Raw genomic sequence first — 18,125 nt, forward strand, 5'->3', positions numbered from 1 at the left:
GCCATTACATAGCAAGTAAATGAACCCCAAATAAAAGGCAAATTCTGAGAATTTGAGGGGGGAAAAACAGTCTTTTAGCTACTGACAAAAAAAATATAAGGATCCAAAGTGGATGAAAGGGAAAGGATGGAAAAGTATACAGTTTCATCATCTAAAATAGCAAATTGACAGCTGATTGCTCAAATGAAACAAAGAATCCCCAGAGATAGGACACGGGTTGTTCAGTATTCAAACAACACACAAAAGGGAATTTGTTACTAGAAGCCATGCCCTAAGATCGGTATGAGTATGTTAACATCATTTAAAAGACACTTTAAGGCAAAAAGCATTACTGTGGATTCACAGGGACACTCCCCAAAGAGAAAAGGCATAACCTACAAAAAAAAAATAATAATAATAATAAAACAATTTGAAAGCTTATTCCCCTCATGATATAGCCTCAGAATATTTCAAGGAAAAAGGGTACCATACAGAGAAATAGATTCACAAACATTGTGGGAATAACTGATAGAACACACAGAAGAAAACAGAGATTTGAATGGCATGATTAAGAAATAGACCTAATTGGGGAGACCTGGGTGGCTCAGCGGTTGAACATCTGCCTTTGGCTCAGGTCGTGATCCTGGAGTCCCAGAATCGAGTCCCACATCGGGCTCCCTGCAGGGAGCCTGCTTCTCCCTCTGCCTGTGTCTCTGTGTCTCTCATGAATAAATAAATAACATACTTTTTTAAAAAGAAATAGACCTAATTGATGTATATTAGAACACAGCACCCAACAACTCTTTAAACAGGTACAAAGCATTTTCAAAACTTTATCATGTGTTGGGCCATAAAGCAAGTCTCAACAAATTTAAAGGAATTGAATCCATTGAATATGCTCTGTGAAAATAATGCAATTAAACTAAAAAAAAAAAGAAACTTTTTTAATCTGGAAAATGTATATGTTTATGGAAATTAAGAAATTCACTTCTAAAATATCTAGTGGGTAAAAAGAAATCACAATAAAATTTAGAAAATATTTTGAGCTGAATGATAATATTCATGAAGAAACTTGTGGAATGTAGCAAAATCAGTGTTTAAAAGGAAAGCTATAAACTTAAATTCATAAACGGGAAAGATGAGTAAGTCCTAATGAGTTAATATCCATCTCAAGAAATTAGAAAAATAATGATGAATAAAACCAAAAGAACATAAAAGGGAGAGAAAAATTAAAATTGGATTAGCAAAGCCGGAAGATGATTATTTAAAAAGTCTAACAAACTTCTTAAAACTTTGACAAGGCTGACTCAAATCAGAGACAGAGAGAGAGAGACAAATAATTAATATAAAAAACAAGAGAAGGAACCTCACTACAGAGGCTGGAGAAGGTAAAAAGATAATATTATTTATTATTTAAAAACTATCTACTGATATATTTTAAAACCTTGAAAAAAAAATAAAACCTTGATAAAATGAAAAAACTCAGGGGCACCTGGGTGGCTCAGCAGTTGAGCCTTCGGCTCAGGGCGTGATCCTGGGGTTCTGGGATTGAGTCCTGCACTGGGCTCCCTGCATGGAGCCTGCTTCTCCCTCTGCCTGTGCCTGCCTCTCTCTCTGTGTGTCTCTCATGAATAAATAAATACAATCTTTTTTTAAAAAAATGAAAAAATATCCAAGTAGCCAAAACTAACAAACAAGAAACAGAATATCTGAATATTATTAAAATATTAAAGAAATTGGACATAATTGAAACTCTAAACCACTGCCTTCAGCAGCAAAATTGATCAATAATTTAAGGAGAAAACACTGATATTACATGCTCTAACAGGGAATAAAAAGGTAGATGACCAAATGAATTTGATCTAATGAAGACATATAATAATGGAAAAGTATAGGTTAACTCAGTCAGAACCCTAGATCTAAAAGCCCTAAACAAAATATTAGCAACCTGAATTCAACTAATGTACAAAGGATAATATACCATGACGAAATTAGGTTTGTTATTCCAAGAATGTTTTGACTATTTAATATTGGATAATCAAGCAATTTAATCAATCACAGTAGCAGAATAGAGAAAAATGATCATCTCATTTGCTGAAATGCACATATTAAATATGAAATGCATATATTAATAATGGAAAAAAGATAACACTTTTAACTAGAATACAATAGAACTTCCTAAATCTGATAAAGATGTGTGTGTGTGTGTGTGTGTGTGTGTGTGTGTACACCTAAGCAAGCACTATACATAATGATAAAACAGTAAAATGCTTTTCCTCTGAAATTGAGAACAAGATAAAAATGCTACTACCATCACCAATCAGGTTTATACTGGATAAAAGCGCTAAGCAGTGCATTCATGTAAGAAATTTATTTTTTTACATAAAAATGTAAAAATTGCTGAGGCGCCTGGATGGCACAGTTAGTTAAGCTTCTGACTCTTGGTTTCAGCTCAGGTCATGGTCTCCAGGTGGTGAGATCGAGCACCACCCTCCACCTCGATCTCACCTCCCTATCCCTACCCCGCTCCACACTCAGTCCCAAGTCTGCTTAATTTTCCCTTTTCCTCTCCCCCCTGCCTCTTCCCCCACTCTGCTTTCTCTCTTTCTCAAATAAATAGATAAATCTTTCATAAAAATGTAAAAACTGTAGGAATTAGAAAGGAATATATAAAACTTACTATTTACAGATACCATTCTATACATATGTGATCTAAAATAACCTGTAGGCAAATTATTAGAATTGATAAATATATAAAAGAGCTGTTGGACACAACACAAGGCATATTTTATATAAAACTTGTTGATACACACACACACACACACACACTTTTTAAAATTTTGCAAAATACCAAGTACCAAAGAACAAATATAGCAAAATATGTGCACAACATCCACACAAGAGATTATAAATCACTATTATGGGTAAAGACCTCAAATAGAGAAATACATAAGCATATTTATGCACTGAGTATTTCAGGGTGTTAATTCACTCCTCACTGATAAATAGATTCAGTGCAATCCCATCTAAAATCCCAACAGATCTCACTGTGAAACCTGACAAGCTGATTCTAGTATTTGAATGTAAAGGCCAAGAGTTAAGAAGAGCCAACACACTTTTGAAAAGGGGAATAAGGTAAAAAAAAATTTTTAAGTGTTCTACAGGATATCAAAAGCATTTTTTGAAACTATCAACATGATAGCAGTGTGGTTTAGTGCAAGGATAGGCAGACAAATGAATAGACAAGAGAGCCCCCAGCACTGACTCTTATACGAACACGTGATCTAGGACACAACTCTGCGGCACCCCAGAGAAGTAAGGAAAGGACGTTTGCAAGAAGAGGTGCTTACATAATGGGATGTTTATACAGGAAAAATAAAACTCCGCCTCTTTGCTGATATTATACACCAGTATGAGTCCAGGTGCTTTGCAGATCTAAATATGAAAAGCTAAGGAATCAGGCTTTTATAAGACTATCTTTGTGATTTGGAAAAGGGGAAGATTTTTAAACAATACACAAAGAATCACCAAACTAATGATTGATAGATTTTACTACATTAAAACTAAGAGCTTCTCTTCATCAAACAAAAATATCTTTAAGGCACAGTCTGATAAAAGATATATGCAATATGTGTTTTTGACAAAGGATTCTTGTTCGTGTATATAAAGAACTCCTACAGGGGCACCTGGGTGGCTCAGTCGGCTGGGCGTCTGTCTGCAGCTCGAGTCATGGTCTGCAGGTCCTGGGATGGAGCCCTGCGTTGGGCTCCCTCCTTCGTGGGGAGTCTGCTTCTCCCGCTCCCTCTGCCCCTCGCCCCCTCCCCAGCTCATGCCCCCCCCCCCGCCTCTCTCGCTGTCGCTCTAACTCTTTCAAATAAATAAAAATATTTTCTTAAAAAATTAAAAAATCCCTATAAATTCATATGAAAAGACCCCAAATAGTACAATTTAAAAATCAACAAGAAACCAGACAGAAGAGGACAGAAGAGGATACTCAGGTGGCCAGTACATTTTAAAAAGTTGCTCAGTCTCATTACTGGGTCAGGGGAGTCCAAATTAAAATTATGAGATATCACGGTGATTTAATATACCCACCAGAACGGCTAAAATTAAAAAGACGGCCACTACCCAGTGTTGGTCAGCATGCAAAGCAAGGAAACTCTCTTATGCAGTTGGAGATAACGTAAATTGAGACAGCTACTTTAGAAAAAGTTTCTCGTTACCTGCTACAGCTGAGCGAACACACACTTTAGGACCTAGCAATTTCACTCTTAGGTAAGCAAATGCTCCACAGAAGTGCCTCCACTTTTTATCGCGTCCTGGCCTTTGGGCTAAGATCAAGTGTAGAAATGCATGCGCCTTTGCACAAAGATGCACACCCAGCAGTGTCTGTGGCACCCTTATTCGTAGCCATCAAGATGGGAAACAACTCACATTTTCTTCAAGAGTGGAACAGGTAAATCGTGACACATATTTGCACATTAGAATATTATGTAGCAGTGAGACTGAATGAGAGCTACAAATAACTGTGTGGATAAGTCACAAACAAGACTGAAAAAACCTTGCACATAGAATAATATGCTGTGTGCTTCCACTTATATAAAGTTCCAAAACGAGTGAAATAAACCATCACGTTTATATATGCAAACTGAGGTGATGAAACAATAAAGAGAAGGGACCATCAAAAAATAAGTTGGAGGGCACGACTGCATAATTGATAGGCCCAGTACAAAACTAAAATATAGGGTCTCCTCTTCACAGGTTGTCAAGAACTTCAAAACAGTGACAGAACAACATTAAAACAAATGTGGAGCCCTCCTAAGCATGGGATCCTAAGCACGCCCATGAGGCCACCCCAGGGAGGGCATACGAAAGGCCTCCAAGGTGCTGGCCATGTAACAGTCTTAGTTTTCCAATAATTCAATCACCTTAACTGTGTATTTTTTTTTTTTTTTTTTTGTATATGTATGTTAAAGCATGGTAAAGAAAAGAGATCTTTAGGGCCCCTGGGTGGCTCAGTGTTTGAGTGGCTGCCTTTGGCTCAGGGTGTGATCCCAGGGTCCCTGGGATCGAGTCCCACATCAGGCTCCCCGCAGGGAGCCTTCGCCGTCGGCCCCGCCGCCTCCGCGGGAAGTGCCCACAGGGCTGCGCCCCCCGCCCCCCGCCCCCGGAGGGGACCGGCTCGGCCAGATGCTGCCTCCGAAGACCCTGCCCCCCCCGCCCCCCCGAGTGACCCGGCCGGGTTCTCCTGATCCAGAGGGAGGCGGGAAGGGGCCAGGGCCCCCGAGGTCACGGGCGCACAGTGAAGACACCCGGGGACTTGAACCCCTTCCCTGCCAGGCCGGCCGACGTCCCGGGGCGGCTGCGCAGGATTCGAGCCCCGGTTCCCTCCGCGCCAACCGCAGGACACAGCCCAGGGCCCTTTCGCTCTTCCCGCGGGTGAGGTCGGCCTCGGACGTTGCGCCTCCACCGGTAACAGGACCGTGGTCAAGGGCGGGAAGAAGGCGGACCGGGCGAAGGCCAGACCAGACAGGGTGTGGACAAGGAAGACTCTGATGTCGGTTCCTGCGTTTAACCGGGTTTTTCTGCTTTGACGCTTTCCTCAATGTGCACGTGTAAATCCGGCCAGGCCCAGGGATGGAAAACCTCATTTTGGAGCAAAACAACTAGAAGTGGAAAAGCTGTTGCCCCTGAATTGTCTTTGTTTCCTGGAGAAAAACGTACACGAGCCTCTGCCCAGCACTTCTCAAAAAGCTACTGGCATTTTTTTGGCCTCCATTGAGCTTCCCCGGTTGCCTATATATAGCCCTGTCTTGTGTAAAGAATTTAAAAAGCATTAGGATGCAGAAATCAAAGAGACAATAAATTTAAAACCAATCTTATTGTCTGCAGCCTAAAGTGTTATTCAGATCAAAGGGGAGGGGACATCTGGCTTCTGGCTTGCTGCAAAAGGCAGATCACGTTACCTACATTGCAATCACTGGATTCATCCACTCTCTCAATTTTGGGGTCCAGAGAATAAGGCTTTTTTAGCTCCCAGCGAACCATACATGGTAGGTGAATCCATCAGACTTCCCCATACTTTTGAAATAAAACAAGCTCCACAGGATCATATAAACATGTACTCAGGAGCTCTACCCCAGGCCTCTGGTCCTGTGTGAGGCCTTGGAGAGCTCAAAGCCGTAGCCAGGTTGTCACCACTCTTCTCTACCCCCACCTCCAAAGCCAGAACTTTCTGATTTGCGAACCCAGCTTCATAATCGAGGATGCTCATCCATATGTGACTATTTGAATCTGTTTGGCCCAAATCACAGTTTGGAGCTGAGTCACAGGACAGTTAGTCGAAAACTTCTGTGCTGCTTTTCCTCCATTTTGGTTATAAAAGCGTAGACTTGTCTTACTACAAATTTTTCATAATAATGGCTTTGAAAGAAGGCCCAATTGTGCTCTTTGTCTAGCAATTTACTTAGTGTCTGTACAAATTCTGTACATGAGCCAGTTCTACATTATGTGGATAAGATCTCCCTCGTAGCCCAGATGAGGGAAGTACAGCAATTGACGGGCCATGAATACACCATTACAGGCCCAAACCAGGAGGTCTTTGGTCAGTGTGTAGCTCCGATTTCATTGGTTCTCGGGAGCAAGTAGCACAAGCACAGGATATGGTTTTGGTGTGGCTTGTTTTGGTTTTCAGAGCGTTTCAGAGGGGAACAAAGAAGGAAGCTCCACATTTAAAAACACCTTCCAGTAACTCGGTGTCTCCACACACCTCTCTCTTTCCTTAGCAGGTTCTCACCCCCAAAGGTCTAGAGAGGAATGCAGAAAACGGCAGCATGAATTGTGTTGAGGGACGTCACATACAGCTCCCGGTGGCATTCTTCAATTACTGATGTGGTTCACTCGCTTTCCAATAAAACGGGGAAGGTTCCAAAATGACGGACAATGAGGGATCCCCAGAAATTACTTGACATTGCTCAGCCCCACTCGTGTATTTCTGTTCCACCACAATTTTCTTTTACCGACTCTAGATTCCTCCCTGCGTTAAGAGCCTTCTGAAAACTTGCAAAACAAACGAAACTTTTCTGTCTTATCACCTAAGCCTTCTCTTCTCACCCATTCTCACCTACCCCATCTTTCAGGAGAAAGGGTCTCTGCCAACCAAGTGTTAGAAAATCTCCAAGAGATTTAGCATGATCCTAGCTTGATAATCTTCTCCAAGAGACATGATTCTCTTCCATAATCTTACTTTGTATTTCACTAAGAATGCCATTTTGTTGCTGATGAAAGACTCTCATTCAAAATACAAAGAATCTTTGGTGAGAGGTAAGAATGAGTGGGGAAATTTTAATTTTTGTACATAACAGCATCTCAGAGTAAAGGATATTTGAGGGTCTTCAGTTTCTGGAGGGAATTGGAATTAAGATTTTTTGATGTAGCATCTCATCAACATCAATGGCTCTTCAATTCCATTTTTTCTGACACATTAGTTGACATAAATGTTATATCAGTCTCAGGTGTACAACACAGTGACTCAGCAATTCTGAACATTATACAGTACTCACCACGATGAACGTAGTCACCATGTGTCACCATGCAGCATGATTACAATATTATTGACTATATTCCCTCAACGTTCTTTTCATCTCCATGACCTATTTATTTTATAACTAGAAGTCTGTGCCTCTTAATCCCCTTCACCTATTTCTCTCCTATCCTCATCCCCTCCTCCAGCAACCACCAGTTTTCTGTATTTATGAGTCCGTTTCTGTTTTTTGTTTGTTTCTTCATTGTTCTGTTTTTTAGATTCCACGTGTAAGTGAAATCATATGATATTGTGTTTCTCATTTCACTCAGCGTAATATCCTGTAGGCCCATCCATATTGTTGCAAGTAGCAAGACTTTATTCTTTTTTTTTTTTTATGGCTGAGAGATATTCCATTGTAATTATAACCACATCTTTATCCATTGACCATATCGATGGACCCTTGGGTGGCTTTCATATTTTGACTATATTTGTAAATAAGGCCGCAATAAACATAGGGGTGCATGGATCTTTTTGAATTAGTGTTTTTGTTTTCTTTGGGTAAATACCCAGGAGTGGAATTACTGGCCTTAATTATGTTTTGCGAGTAATGCCCAGTTTGCTTTGAATCCTGGGTGAGCCTCAGAAGTGAAATTTTGCTATAAGTCTAGATTCCAGTTCTGACAGCGTGTCTGAAAAGAAAGTGAAGAATTGAAATGTTTTGTAAAATATAGAGGGGAGAGACTAACAAGGAAGAACCTTCTAACCCTTCCAGCCATGCTATGAACACCTGGAAAGGTGCATTTTCAGTGTTAAGTATCAGGAAAAGAAAACTAAATACCATTATCTTCTTTTACACCGTCTATTCTTTTTCTTGTTTTTCCTTTACAAACACAGCCCCTCTCTCTGGGGCTCACTGGCATATCCCATAAACTTTTCTGGATGCCTTCTGGCTGTCAAAACCACCTGAGAGGTGGGGCTATGCATATCCTAACTACTACCCACTAAAAGAAAGACTTAATGCTTCTCTTAATTATGTTGTTGAGAACATAAACTAGCCTACAACTCTGAAAGGACCCAGGAGTGCCTCCAAACAGGCTTTGTTCATTATGACAGGTCTATGTATTTATTGTGGATACAATGACAAAAATGTTATGTCTTCCCCCATTAGGGAGCCGAGGTTTTACTTTGATAGACATATAACTTTTCTCAGATTTCTGAAAAGTAGACCTTTCTTTCTACCCCTGCCCTCTCCCATGCCTCCAGAAAGCACATCAATAAAGCCAAACTTTGGCAGAAAAGGAAAAATGTAGAGCAGAAATGAATGTCTAATAATTGAAAGCATCGTGGACCTTATTACGGTTTATTGCCTTATTCTAGGGGTCGGATGAGCACACTGTAAAGAGTGTGGCACTAAATTTATTAGCATGGTTATCATATTTCAGACAAGACATAAAACTGAGGGGACCCACTTCTTCCATCCCATGGCACCTTCTACAAGAAGAGTCGAGTTATCCTGGCACAGATCCAGATCCTACTATCTGATGACTTATATTTCCTTTGTAGAATGCCTGGCAGACATTATAGGTTCTTCCTCTTTGAAACAGAGTCACTACCATAGAACAGCCAAAATGGGCTTCTGCAAAGGGATGTGGGAAAAAATTCTCACGTCCTAGCATGTGGATCAAGTGAACAGAAGGAGCAGTGTGGCCTTAAGTAGGAAGCTGAGCTAGATCATCAGTGTTCCTCATTTGTTACTAAACAGGTTCCTGACCCACCTGACCACAACTGCTCGCTTTATTTATTTATTTATTTATTTATTTATTTATCTATTTATTTATTTATTTTTTATGTATGTATGTATGTATGTATTTTTAAAGCCCAGATTCTGAATTGGCTGCTCCAATGCTAGTTTTTCTGAACTCTATGCACTGCATTCTCTACCTCAAAAAGTAGGGCAAGTTTTGTTTTCTTTGGCTTGTCCTTGTTACCTTTAGACTTAATTCCACATTTCTCTACAGGATTTAAAAGAAAACTACTCATGCAATATCGTGTAAATCATTTTGCTTCTGATTTCATTCCTCCAAAATGGGAATCATTTAAATATGTCCTGCCTTTCTCTCAAAATTAATGAGGATCAAATAAAACAATGTCTGCAAAAGGGTACATTTTTCCATTTTAAAGCAATCTAAAAAATCAACTTGTTATCAAGTAACAATGGGTATAAATTTGTGTTGGGCTCTGATAAACACACCACATGAATTTATTGTTTCCTTCTTGTAGAACTCCACTAAAAGGCAAAGAATTTAAAAGGTATGAACGTACGAGGACAAAGAATAAGAAAAAGAGACAATAGAAATTGAGTGGTTTCTGTAAATTTTTTAGGACATGGAAGGCAGACAGGGGACAGTGAATTTGACTGTGTGCTAGTAACTTCAAACTGACTTCAAAATCCTAAGGCTCAGAGGTAAGGTGTGGGAAAAGATGGGTGTCACGGGGAGCCGCAGAGCTGATCTGAAGGAGACTGAGTCCAAGTTTGTACACAGAACAGCTGAACACTCCTATCCTTTCTCCCAGCCTGTGAGGTCCTTTGTGGTGGCTTAAAGATGGCCACATATTATCTGACATTTCTCTCAAGAGGTGGGGATATCTCCTTCTTGGTCTGGGCAGGTCTAGACTGCTTTGACCAATTGAATACGGTGGAAGTGACACTGTGTAGGTTTCCAGGGCCAGCCCAAAGAAATTGGGAGAATTTACCTTCTTTTTCTTGGAACACTTGCTTTTGAAACCCAACCACCATACTCAGAAGCTTAAGACACGTGAAGAGACTGAAGCTCAGCTTCCAGCTGTGGCATCAATTACCAGCCTCGTGAGTCAGTCATTTGGGGCATTTCTCCCTGTTGAGCTTCCAGTGATCCCAGCTCCAGGTGCTATCTGACTGCGCCAGCATGAGAAACCTCTACCCAAGTAAGAACCACTCAGCTGAGTTCAGTCAGCTCACAGAACCATGATAGATAATAATAATAATAGTAAATTAAGCTACTTGGGCAGCCCAGGTGGCTCAGTGGTTTAGCGCCGCCTTCATCCCAGGGGGTGATCCTGGACACCGGGGATCGAGTCCCCCATCGGGCTCCCTGCATGGAGCCTGCTTCTCCCTCTGCCTGTGTCTCTGCCTCTCTCTCTCTCTCTCTCTCTCTCTCTCTCTCTCTCCCTCTCATGAATAAATAAATAAAATCTTAAAAAAGATTAAGCTACTTAGTTTTGGAATGGTTTCTCATGCAATAGACAACTAGAACACCAAATTACACCAGGGAACTATAACCTTATCTAACCTAACTTGACCACTGAAAAACATTAATTCTTTTGAAAAATTAAACCCAAAGTTTTGAAAACTAGACTTAACATATTGTGTTGTAGATTATCCTTCGATGAACTATTTTAAAATTTAAATTAGGTGCCACTTAAATTTAGTTTATCACACCATCAATAGCTGATTAAAAAGAAAAGTATTTCTAGAGAGAAAGAAGAAAGAAAGGAAGGAAGGAAGGAAGGAAGGAAGGAAGGAAGGAAGGAAGGGAGGGAGGGAGGGAGGGAGGGAGGGAGGAAGGAAGGAAGGAAGGAAGGAAGGAAGGAAGGAAGGAATTAGTTAATTAAACCCAGAAATCTTTGAATTTCAGGACAACCAGTCTAAAGACAGAGATGAGACATGGAGCTAATAAATAAAAGTCTTCATACTGAACAAAGAGCTCACCCAGCCTTTTTTTTTTTTCACCCTCATAGAAGGCTAGCAGCTTCCCCCAAAAAATGTATAGTGGATTCTTCTCTTGGGAAACTTAATCGCTCCAGAGAAAAGATCATCAAATATTGACATTTGGGAATTCCCCCAATTAAAAGGTTGCCTCACCACCAGATTAGCTTGCAGTGAAGGATTCCAGCTTAATAACTTTCCCAAACACAGATCTTCTCAATTGGCTTATTAGAGCTCAAATGAAATATACCACTAAGAATCACCAACATCTTAGGAAAGCCAGACGTTAATACACACATCCATACCTACGAGAGCGAGAGACAATATAGAGAATGGGGGTGGGGAGGACTGACAAAAAAAAAACGGGGGGGGGGGGCAGCCCCGGTGGCCCAGCGGTTTAGCGTGGCCTTCAGCCTGGGGCGTGATCCTGGACACTGGGGATCGAGTCCCACGTCAGGCTCCCAGCATGGAGCCTGCTTCTCCCTCTGCCTATGTCTCTGCCTCTCTCTCTCTCTCTCTCTCTCTCTGTGTCTCTCATGAATAAATAAATAAAATCTTTTAAAAAAGGATCCATGAAACAAGAACAGGATATTATTTTATTTTTTTAAATAGGCTCTGCATACAACGTGGGGCTCAAACTCATGACCTCGAGATCGAGAGCCACATGCTCCACCAACTGAGCCAGCCACCCAGAACATTATTTAAAAAAAACACCAGAAGGAATGACAGAAACTCTTTAGAAAAAACAACAAACCTGACTGCCTAAATTTAAAATTCCTGGGAAGATATATGTTGTAAAACAGACTACCACAAACTTAGTGGCTTAAAACAACACACATTTATTATCTCACAGTCAGGCGTCCAGGCACAGCTTAGCTGGGTCCTCTACTCATGATCCCACAAGGCAATAATCAATGTGTCACCCAGGACTGGGTTCTCACCAGAGGCTAGAGTGAAAAAAGATCCAATTCTCAGCTCCTTCAAGTTGTTTCCAAAAATCATTTCCTCGCAGCTATAGATTCCTGGCAGCTTGCTTCTTCAAAGCCAGCAATGGAGAGAGAAAAACAGACCCTGGCAAGGTGGGAGCTACGCTTTCATGTGATCACATTCACATTATGATCATGTGATCCTGTCCCCTGTGTCACATTCCACTTATGAGAAGCAATTTCCAGGTCCTAGCCACACTACAGAGAAGGGTATCATGCAAAGATATGAACGCAGGAAATAGAATACTTGGGGGAATTCCTTAAGACATCATGTAAATAGGGATAAGTGTGTGTGTGTGTGTGTGTGTGTGTGTGTGTGTTTGTGTGTGGGTGTACATGTATATATTTGAATATATTTTTTAAGAAAATCAAATGAATGAAAAAAGATCAAATGGCTAACTCCAAGATCAACTGAACAAAGCAAACCCAAATTCAGCAGTCAATAGTAATTGATGATCATAACAGTGTATGATGATTGATGTAAGCAAAATTTGCAGCACAAATTTTATAGCATAGAATGAGTGAAACGGAGGATGAACTCGCTGTCTTCTTTGCCATAACACAATGTTAGCAAACAATATATAAAATTAAAAGTAAGAAATAGAAAGATGGGGACGCCTGGGTGGCTCAGTGGTTGAGTGTCTGCCTTTGGCACAGGGCATGATCCCAGGGTCCCGGGATCCAGTCCCACATCAGGCTCCCCATAGAGAGGCTGCTTCTCCCTCTGCCTGTATCTCTGCCTCTCTCTCTGTGTCTCTCATGAATAAATAAATAAAATTTAAGTAAGTAGAAAGATGGATGCAATGGCAGAAGAAACAGCCATTTTCAATGGTTGACTCTCAGAAATGAGACTGAAGGAGTCAAGTAGAAGAGCTGGGACAAGAGCTGATGTTTTTCATCATAAGCCTTTGAACACTGTTTTCTTTCACCCTTGTATCCATGAGTTACTTCAATGTGGCATCTTGCTCTCTCAGTACCTATTCCAGTATCCTCCTGGATTGTCTCCTATACTGTAGAGCACAGAAAGCTAAACAGTTGCACTTCCCAAACATTCATGAAGTTAATGTTTATAATTTGCCCTAGGTTCCAATGAGCAGATCCATCACACTAGACCTGCCTGCAGAAGTAACCAACCTGAGCCAGCAACCATTCATAGGAATTCATAACGTCTGTCAAGCATGGGGTGGGAGTCATTGGGATCTTGGGCAGCTGGGCTGCAGTTTTCTCTTGAATGTAGGCAAACTCAGTGACTTCTTTTGACAAATAAGATAGAGCAAAAGTAAAGGTCTGTGGCTTTGAAGACTAAGTCATGAAAGGTACCACAACTTCTTCGTTGCTCTTTCTTGATTTACTTACTCTGGAGAAAGCCAGTTGTGAGGAGCTAAGACCGCCAGCCGCCAGCCACGTGAGTGAACCATGTTGGAAGTAGGTTCTCCAGCCTGTGAAGTCATTAGGGGTCTGAAACCTCCGCTGACACCTTGCCTGCAAACTCCTGAGAGAGAGAACCACCCAGCTGAGTCATTCCCAGATCCCTACCAGAAAAAGTCAGATACACTTGGCAGGATGAGTACTGGGTGTTATACTATATGTTGGCAAATCGAACTTCAATAAAATATATATAAAGAAAACGTCAGATAATAAATATTTGTTGTTTTAGGCTACTGAGCTTTGACATAATTTGTTACAGAGCAATCTCTAGCAAATACAAGATGATTCATAGGTTGGCCTGACTTTGTCATACTTCAATTCAGTAAAAAAATTCTTTCATTAAGATACCCGGTCCATCTTTTGGCTCTGTTTTTCTGTGTGTAGAGACCTCATTCTTCAGACAGTTTCATCCATATACCTGGGAAGAAAGATGGCCATCAGCAGATTTTTATCTACAGGCTTATGATCCCAGAGGAGGGGGAAAAATCTTGTTTCTCCCGGCCTCTGTATGCAAATCTGAAGGAAGATTCTTATAGACTCAGTTTGGGTTTAAAGACCATTTGAAAAACCAACCATGGTGGCCAAGTTGAATGACTATTCTTATTTTCCAATATGGTCAAATGTCATCCCTATGCCTACAGAGGGAATAAAAACATACAGTGATAAGAAACCTTATTGACACCACAAGGAATGAGGGAAGGGTAGGTCCAAAAAAAAAAAAAAGTTTTAAGGAGAAGAGATGTAGGAAGTAAAAAATAATAGATATCTACTTAAAAGCCATCCCAAATATAACCTCTGCTGTCACTGTGGTATAATAATAAACTTCTACATTCAAAATGTCAGTATTGACACTTGTGGAATGGAATGGAATTTCTGAAAGGTCATGAAGCTCATTTCTAATGGACTCTTGCTACATTGTTTAATGACAAATACACATGATAGAGAAAGTGGTTTCAGCTATAAACATAGAAGACAGTAGAATTGTTTTGTGAGCATCAGTATCGAAGCCTTGATTTTTATGCTAACAGGGAACAGTGACAATAAGAATAATTATCTAAAATACTTTGAAATAGCCAATGATTTTAACCTCTGCCCGCTAAATTTGTTGGTGCCATAGGAGGAAATGGACTCTGGTAATCCTCTACTTGGTAATCCCCATCAAGCTCATAGGAGGAGGGCTAGAGCTGCCTTACTTCAGGCCTTTATCTGTTCCCTCTTAAGCAGTTTGCAACCATATAGAGTTAGGGATGCACACTTTGGTGATGAAACTATCAAGATATGGAAGGAAGAAATTACTATAAAAGTTGAGGGTGTCATTATTAACTGTGGCATGAGAAAGGATTAAAACTGAGATGGGACATAGGAGAGCTTCTGCAAAGGTTAGAAAAAATATATATTTCTTAATCTAATGGTAGTTATAAGGGTATTTGCCCTAGAACAATTCTTTGGTGTAAGTTTTGAAATCAGGAGGTGTCAGTCCTTCAACTTTGTTCTTCTTTTTCAAGATGGTTTCAGCCGTTTTGGGTCCCTTGCATTTTCATATAAATTTTAGGATCATCGAGCAGCCTGGGCGGCTCAGAGGTTTAGTTCCGTCTTCCGCCCAGGGACTGCTCCTGAAGACCCGGGATGGAGTCCCACATCAGCCTCCCTGCATGGAGCCTGCTTCTCCCTCTGCCTGTTGTCTCTACCTCTCCTCTCTCCTCTCTCTGTGTCTCTCATGAATAAATAAAATCTTAAAAAAAAAATTTAGGATCAGCTTATCCATTTCCGCAAAGAAGCCAGTTGGGATTTTGATAAGGATTGTACTGAATCTACAATAGAATTCTAATCCATGGGGATGCCTGGATGGCTCAGCGGTTGGGTGCCTCCCTTCGGCCCAGGGTGTGATCCTGGGGTCCTGGGATCGAGTCCTACATCAGGCTCCCTGCATGGAGCCTGCTTCTCCCTCTGCCTATGTCTCTGCCTCTCTTTCTCTGTGTCACTCATGAATAAATAAAATTGTTTAAAAAAAAAAGAATTCTAATCCATGAACACAGAAGTCTTTCCATTTATTTTGGTTTTCTTTAATTGCTTTAAACAATGTCTTATTGTTTCCAATATACAAGTCTTGCACTCTGTTAAATTTGTTCCTATATTTATTCCTCCTTTTGATGCTAAACAAAGGAATTGGTTTCATTTCATTTTCAGGTTTTCTCATTGCTAATGTATAAAATACAATTAATTTGTGCATATTGACCTTGCCTCCTGCAATCTTAATATACTCATTTATTAAGCTCTTGCTGTGGTCTGAAAGATTGTGTCCACCCCAAAATTCATGTTGAAATCCTAACTTCTAACACGATTGGTATTGGAGGAGGGCCCTTTGGGATGTCCTTAAGTCATGAGGATGGAACCCTCATGAAAAGGATTGGTGCCTTATAAAAGAGGTTCCGGAGAATCTCTAGCCCCTTTCACTGGGTCAGGATACATACAAGAAGTCTGGGACCCAGAAGCCTGCCTTCACCTGACCATGCTGGCAACCTGATCTCAGACTTCCAGCCTCCAAACTATGAGGAATGATTGTTTTTTTTTTTTTTTAATAAGCTACCAGTTTTTTTCATAAACTGTGGTATTTCATTATAGTAGCCTGAATGGACTAAGATAGCTCTAATACTTCTTTAGTGGATTCCTTAGGATTTCTACATACAAGATCATATCATCTGAAAATAAAAATAGTTTGAAGTAATATAATGTGATAAGTCTTGAAATAAGTCTCTCTCCCACTTCATGGGATCTGTTGTTGCTGGTTGTTGTTTGTCTCTTTGTTTAGCAGTGACTTTTATGAATTAATTCAGTGAGGTTTGTATTTTGTGTTGTGTGTTGCCACTGAAGTCTCTGCTTGGTTAGTTTAGTCGTCAGCTAATATTTGAACAGTGATTTCCTGTAACACTTGGAACCAATAAGTCTCTCAATCTTTGCCAGGGGGTTCTGATAAATGTTGGGGGCACACCTTCCATACTCAGACAGGCAATTGACAACTGGGCCTTAGCCTTCACTTCCTCCTTGTGCCGTGATGATCAGCCTGAGGTAAGAGTTTACAGTCCTGTCAGATTCTTCCTGAGCATGTAGAGAGCCCCGGGCATGTCCACAGCCCTATGCAAGCATTGGTCTTTTAGATATCCAGGACTATGTAGGAACTTTTCAAAGCCCCAAGGAAATCTCATTCCCCTGTGTTCAGCCTTTTGCTGCCAAGCTGCTATCCTCTACCTCAAGCAACCACAAAAAATAATCAATTGTTTTCAACAAGGCTTTTCACATTGGGCAGCTTCCAATCAGGTCAAATAAAGATAGCCTTGCAAGTGGTGTCTCCAGGGTCTGACAGACAAGTCAAATAATGACTGTTCTCTTCGTATTTGGCTTTGAAGGAACTCCAATCCCATTCTACCCCACTCACCCCCCAGGGTTGCTAGACTGCTGGTTTTCACTGCCACTGCAGGCTGTTGGTTTTTCAGTCTTCTATGGAACTGAAGAAGGATGATGAGAACAGGGCAAGTTACAATATCACAGTATTTGCTGTTCCTACAGAGATTCAGCCTTTTTCTAGAATAAATGCTCCCCAGACTGCTGCAAGCCCTTAGTTAATTTTCAGAGTTCTAAAAAGTTGGTTCTGGTTATTTTTGCCAATTTGTCATTGGATTGATGGAGAATTTTCAGAGCTCCTCGCTTCAACAGTTTTGCTGATATCCTACCATGTACTTTTTTTTTTTTTTTTAAACCTAGAATGCCTTTCTGTATCCAGTCCCACTACCCTGTTCAGACGTTGCCTCCTAGATGCAGGTATGGCTTCTCTGAGGACACTGTCTCCTTGGAACGTGCTGTCATATTTCCCCTCCAAGTCCAAGGAAGCCATAACAAAAAGAGAGGTGGCAAAGAGGCTTTAAATGCTTTAGAGCTACGGCACCTGGTGATGCCAACTACAACCCCAGGGTAACCAGTCATTAAATGTGAATAATCAAGAGTTGGATCTATCTTTAGAGTATTGTGTTCTGTCCTTAAAAGAGTAACTGATATAAGTTGAAAATATCACAATTTTGCATAGTGCTTAAGTGCATAAGTGTTGCAGTGAAACCATATGAGTTCACTACCCCTAGCAGCGATAATAATGGTATACGTACAATATACGAAGATTGTTGGAAACAATTCAAATAAAATCTTTAGCACAGAGTCTGGCCTAAGCACTCCAGACATAATTGCTGGTATTTTCATCACCATTGTCAGAGCACAGATACCTAGTAGAAATCCTGTATTGTTCGTCCAAGTAGGAAGAGACCTCAGAAATCTGCTAGTTCAACTGCAAAACCAAGACAGTAACTTGCTTTACCTCACACCCCTATGTAATGAGTTCTAGCATGTGTTTTCATACTTCTAAGCACAGAGAGTTCACCATCTCAAAGCCAGCTCATTGTGTTGATGAATCACTCTC

At 40.7% G+C, this 18,125-nt stretch overlaps 1 protein-coding gene across 8 annotated transcripts in view; it reads left to right on the top strand.

The window, feature by feature from the left end:
• The window catches only part of FMN1 (formin 1), a 433,877-nt gene extending 419,738 nt beyond the window's left edge, over positions 1-14,139 (top strand). For 4 of the 8 annotated variants that reach the window (XM_049104447.1, XM_025473306.3, XM_025473305.3 and 1 more), the window contains one exon: positions 13,319-14,131. In XM_049104447.1, coding sequence (XP_048960404.1) covers positions 13,319-13,495 — 177 coding nt within the window. In that variant the 3' untranslated portion in view covers positions 13,496-14,131. Of the gene's footprint in view, positions 1-13,318 lie in introns of all 8 variants that reach the window. The other 4 variants (XM_049104448.1, XM_025473314.3, XM_035708846.2 and 1 more) reach the window with 4 other exon arrangements.
• Positions 14,140-18,125: the final 3,986 nt, after the last annotated feature.

Source organism: Canis lupus, chromosome 30, assembly GCF_003254725.2.
Source record: "Canis lupus dingo isolate Sandy chromosome 30, ASM325472v2, whole genome shotgun sequence".
Classification (NCBI taxonomy): Eukaryota; Metazoa; Chordata; class Mammalia; order Carnivora; family Canidae; genus Canis; species Canis lupus.